Raw genomic sequence first — 6,000 nt, 5'->3', positions numbered from 1 at the left:
CTTAGGGTCTAATGCGTAAAGTGTGAAGTCATATAAGTAGACGCAAAACGTACATTTACACACGTATCTCATGTTCGGAATTAACAGAGGCTGTTTGGACTTCCAGAAGGTTTTTCAAAGAGCAGGTCTCTATAACAGATAAATAACTGCTAAATGTTATATTGTACAAACATGTGTTATCACATTTTCTATAGCCTCTGCTTTGGAAGTTTAGTTTACGATATATTGTTAAATATGTTTTACATTTGTCAATCGGTGCAGGGCAAACAAGCGGAATAAGTAAATGGTGGAGTCTGAAAATCTGTGGAGTTGTCAGACATGCACACAGTACTCATTGGCTGCCTCGGAAATACCAGCTCTGCCTCCCACGTGATACTGGATAAAGGCCCGCCCGCTAGCCTCCTATAGCAGACAATCACAGACCACTGAGAGAGGGACACACCTTCGTCGTTTTTAGGTAAAGTTCATGGGGATGCCATTTTACACTCAACTCATTTAATCTACGAGATTTAAGCATTATTTGCTAATTGACGTGTTCAATTGCATTGCTTCAACCACATCTACTTGCGCGACTTTGCCGATAAAATGACTGGAGTTTTTGACAGTCTAAATACAGACATGCATTCGAACCAGATTACCTCGAACAGTTACCACAGCTTGCACAAATCGCAGGAATCCCCAACTCTACCAGTATCGACGGCGACGGACAGCAGCTTTTACAATAGCCAACAGCCTGGACACTGTGCAGGGTCTCCATATGGCCAACTCGGGACTTACCAGTACCACAGCAGTGGTATGAGCAGCGTTCAATACAATAACAAATCATACGATCTTGGTTTCAACTCCACTTATGGCACCTACGGCTCCTATGGTTCGAGTTCTTCACCGACTCTAACGGATGCAGGTAAATAAAATCGCAATGTTTTCCTATTCGTATTATATTACATGTAAATTCTACTAAGATCAAAAATGGTATGCATTTTTAATAATTGTTCGTACATGTATTTCTCAGAAAAAGAAGAAAGTGAACCTGAAATCCGAATGGTTAACGGAAAACCGAAGAAGGTCAGAAAACCTCGAACTATTTATTCAAGCTTCCAACTGGCCGCTCTTCAACGGAGATTCCAAAAGACACAGTACTTGGCTTTACCGGAGAGAGCCGAGCTGGCAGCCTCAATGGGCCTTACACAAACCCAGGTTAGTGCAACTCTGCAATGCATCCAGTTTCTGTCAAATTCCCCATCCCCAATCTGTGAATATTATGGCTAGATACATATTTTATATAAGCATAACATTTTTACTTTGGACTGCTATTTTATATTTATCCAGCATTTGTTGTGTATAGTTTCTCTTGTTAGGATACGTTTTGAAATAAGCTTTAGGTTTAGAACAATAGTAACAGAGTTCCTTTTCAGGTGAAAATTTGGTTCCAGAACCGTCGCTCCAAGTTCAAGAAGTTGTGGAAAAGTGGAGAAATCCCCCCTGAGCAACATGTGGCCTCCATCGAGTCTCCCCAGTGTAACTCTCCACCCGCCAATGCCTGGGACTTTCCACAAAATCAAATAATGAACAATGTAAACTCCAGTTTACCTCAGAGCAGCAGCCCTCCAAATACGACTGCGCATTCTTTCTTGGCAAACTATTCTTGGTACTCATCAACGAACTCTGCAACGCATCTTCAGTCTGTCCCGCGTGTCCAGAACCACCACAACTCCGTCTTGAGCGCTGGGACAATATTTTAATACAATTGACTCTTACTCGGAGAATACTGGTGAAACATTTTTTTTTTAAGTTCATGATACATTTTCACAGACCTCACAAAGCGAACTTTACGCGCAACGTTGGCCAACTTAATGTATAGGTGCCAGTGTAATTCAGAAGGTCACAGTCCTCACGCCGGCAAATGGCAGACTACAGATTTGTACAGTTATTTTTGTATTTATTTATTTAGTTTATTTTAATGGATAAAATGTATGAACCACTAATATCCAGAGCAATCAGAGTAAGTTGCTTTCTTTTAGCGCGGGCGTTACTTTTGCATCAGTGCAAGTAAAAAGTTGATTGCAGGATGTAAACAACTGTCACATCTAGCACAATTTGCAACTGTATCGTGCCTTTTGAAAATGACCTCAGTTTTGTTGTATGATGAGATCAATGTTTTACATGCACTCAGATTTCTATTGGGCCTATTCTTTAATCTTGGTTTATTTTGTACGGTGTCAGAATTCGTCTTTGAGCATATTTCATAACATTCTTTTCATATTAAGTCCTGTCATTTTTTTTTCTTGTTGATATTAGGGCCAAATACCTTCTAAATCCTTCGTAAGCTACTGATTGTCCCATATTCATAATGAACTTGTATAACATTTTGATGGTATATTGTCTTTAATTTATTTTTATGGTTAGCAGTGTTTATTTTATAATGATATGATAAGGCGTTATTTAAATAAAATGTGTTTTCTGTGTACATGGTGTTTTTCTAAATTTTAAGAAATGTGTATACTAAGTGAGGAGTGGATTTATTTTTGCATTGAAGCTTAGCCCGGTTCTTTGCGTCTTTATTGTCTATCAATAAGCATACTTCAATGGAGCTTTCTTATTTAGCCTACTGAGAGAAGAACCCTACTCCACCTCCATTCAATACCACTGCGCCAGAAGAGTTCTCCATCAGTCAAAGACATGTTCCTGACCCTTGTAAATCTTTCAACGTAGCTCACAACATTTGAACGTCGCAGGTATGGGCTCGACAAGCTTTTTGAAAGACGTAGCTTAAGTCATAACCATATTAAAATACCACCATTTGGTTATGAATTTGTATTATTTATTAGCTGCAAATTGTTTCGTCTTAATTCATGTTTTATAGACGCGTTAAATCTAGCTGGGTATGGTTCTGGGAACTTGATAGAGGCAAGATGATTAACAGAGCCGAGACACACTGCCCGGGGGCGCGGAGAGCGTTGGAGTATTCAAAGGCACGCAACACGCCGTGGCATGCAAAAGAGAAGATGAGGGCGTATGACTGAGCTCAACCCCTCAGACTCTCTGGAGTCAGAGCGCCGCTCTCCAGACGTTTTATGAATTCAGTCCAATCAAAAAACTAGACCCAAGACCGCCTGAAGCTAAACAACATGGAAACATTTCTCACATGGTGTTCACTCACACAACACAAGGCCCTTCTCATCGGAGGCTAGATTTTCCCATCGTAGACAAGGCTGGTAAACACATTTTTATGTATTTATACGATCGTATTCTTAGCTAAATGTTATCTACTTTATCTCAGCCAAGTTTTGAAATACATTCCAGATAGTGTCCTTTAATTTAACTAGGCAAGTCAGTTAAGAACAAATTCTTATTTACAATGACAGCCTACCGGGGAACAGTTGGTTAACTGCCCTGTCCAGGGGAAGTTACCTTGTCAGCTCGGAGATTCGATCCAGGAACCTTTTGGTTACTGACCCAACGCTCTAACTACTAGGCTACCTGCCGCGCCTATTCTCTGTTTTGTAAGCCTATCCTCTGTTTTGAAATGTAAGGATAAAATCTGGATAAGGATCAAATCTGGATTTTCTTAGACGTAAAAGAAACATTTTATTATGTTTATTTATATTGTGTTCCCTCTGTTCTCTAAAGGGATGTAAGACATAGCTTTGAAGGCCTATCTATGCCAAAATGCACGAGCGTTTGCTAGGTTTGATCATCACGTCGTCCCGTTGCTTTTTATGGTTGAGTGATCATAAGCCACATAACGTGGAATCGTTTTGCATAAGGATGTACCTTGTCAGTGATTGCCACATTACAAGATGGAACATTCTCCCTGGGGCTGTCGTTGCTTTATCTTGATATGAGGAGTCCCTCGGGATAGCAGGCCTACCACATGTTGAGTGGGCCTGTGCAACAAGAAACAAGATAATAAACATTTGATTGAAGACTACGGTGAATATATAGATACATATATATTGGATAAATACATGCTTAAATATACTTAATAAGTGGTACTTTACATTTAGTAAGATTTACCTATTTCTCAAGTGATGAGCTAGTGCGTGCGTAATGTGGGTGCTCATACTCACGTTGGCTTTGACGGTCTCCCTTTATAGACATTTGATGGAACAATAATCTCCATAAAAGGCATGCACTAATTCATCTGCTTCAGAAAGGTCCTCAGAACACATGCCCTTAGCTGACATTGCAGCATGTTCTAGTCTTTGTCTACACACGAATAATAATGTTAACTTATGGAAGCATATGTAGCCATTACGCACGGGATCAAATAAAGAAAACCTGACAGATTAAACATTTTTTTCTCTGTCTAGTTGGTGCTTGAAGTGCATATATGTCAAATAAAAGTAGGTCCGAGCAAACAATGGTTAATGACAATCACAATGATGTGTATTTTTCTTATTGCGCCCTGCATCCATGTGTCATCCTCACCGATTAGAAATGATGTGGCTTTATACTTCCGGAATCCTGTAGGCAACTTGAAAATGCCATACCCCCTATCCTAATTTATACCCTGATCTGTAATCACATCCACATTTGCTCTACTTTGAACATTCTGGCGCTTTCCGATCTGAAAGCCTGCAATTACTATATAATTCTTCGCAATTTTAGATGTCCTAATATGGGCTGTATTTTTTTGCACAAAACAATTTCAGGCTATTTCAAGCATCAACGTTGTCAAAGTTGTATGTACATAATAAATTGGAATATCAATGCATAGGTTTTAGCATACCATCTTGACTCGGCGATAATTATATCCGTGTGGAGCCTACGCAGAATTAGCCTGAATTGCATGGTAACTGCTGCTTTACATTTTTAAAAATTGCTCATAATTTTCCCAAAGATTACCAAGATCTCGAGTGCACAATGTCATCAGCGTAATGAGGAGTAAACATTTATGCTAATAATCTACAATTTTTTCCATCAGCTATAAAAAGGGGAAATAAAGCAGAAATGTTCAGTCATATTCCGAGCTGTGCTGTTATAGCACTTAACACTTCATGGGCAACAGTTTATGGGATTCAAGCGCTCAACATATGCCCATGCATCAAGATGCTACTTTCATTTATCTGCCTTTATCGAAATCAGGGAATATTTGAATCCTGTCAAAAAGAGACTCTGCGGGCTTCCTTTTTAGAGATTACGGTAAGTATATAGCCTATGGAGCGTTATTTTATATATTTTTAGATTTTATGTTAAAACATTTTTTTGGGGGGGTGGGGGAGGGTGGATAGCCTATTTAGTATTCACCAAGATTCCATTAGACCTAATTGATAGTTTAATACAGACATCACGATTAGGCTATAACAATCAAACGGATATATAGTTAGTAATTAATTGTAGACCTATTCATTGAAATATTACAAATCTGTTTTCTATTTAATTGGAGCATAGTTGTCATACATTTCATTTCTGGAAATGACAAAATTATGCACGCATGACAAATTGTAATGTGTTCTAGCCTATTCTAGACAACTTGAAAGCATAGAAATTGCACAAATTGCAAACAACGTCATTATTTTGTCCATAATATACTATCTGTAACGAGTTATTTTATTGTCATACGCATCTGTATACAATACTAATATAATATATGCCATTTAGCAGACGCGTTTATCCAAAGCGATTTACAGAACTGCGTGTATACGTTTGAGTTGTCCCGGGAATCGAACCCACTGGGTTTTTTAAATTAATAAAAACGTGTACAAAAATGGGAGAGAAAAAAACAAGGATTCTCGATTATTCTTCCGGAGACAATACTCACCATGCAATGACTGATTCTATATTTACATTTGGAAATGGGTACTGTAGCCTATGGATTTGGAAGGGACCTGACATAGAATAAGCCTCCTCTCTTGCTGTAATTTAGCCACTGCCTTCATTACTCTTACATTGTGCTTTGCTAATTTTGAACCCTCTTCGCATAGATAATCCCGTGCTATACACCTGCAAGCAATTTGCCAGCCTTACATGTAAGGGAACAGCGGAGAGGCAGCAGCT

At 38.9% G+C, this 6,000-nt stretch overlaps 1 protein-coding gene across 1 annotated transcript; it reads left to right on the top strand.

The window, feature by feature from the left end:
* Positions 1-273: 273 nt before the first annotated feature.
* On the top strand, positions 274-2,467 carry LOC109871332 (homeobox protein Dlx2a). Its single transcript, XM_020462175.2, has 3 exons — positions 274-904; positions 1,013-1,197; positions 1,416-2,467. The coding sequence occupies exons 1-3, from the start codon at positions 586-588 to the stop codon at positions 1,740-1,742; spliced, it is 831 nt and encodes a 276-aa protein (XP_020317764.1). The 5' UTR covers positions 274-585; the 3' UTR covers positions 1,743-2,467.
* Positions 2,468-6,000: the final 3,533 nt, after the last annotated feature.

This window comes from Oncorhynchus kisutch, linkage group LG26 (assembly GCF_002021735.2).
Source record: "Oncorhynchus kisutch isolate 150728-3 linkage group LG26, Okis_V2, whole genome shotgun sequence".
In the NCBI taxonomy this organism is placed as follows: Eukaryota; Metazoa; Chordata; class Actinopteri; order Salmoniformes; family Salmonidae; genus Oncorhynchus; species Oncorhynchus kisutch.
Note: the sequence above shows the minus strand (reverse complement) of the source record. Positions and strands in the feature narration are given on the sequence as shown.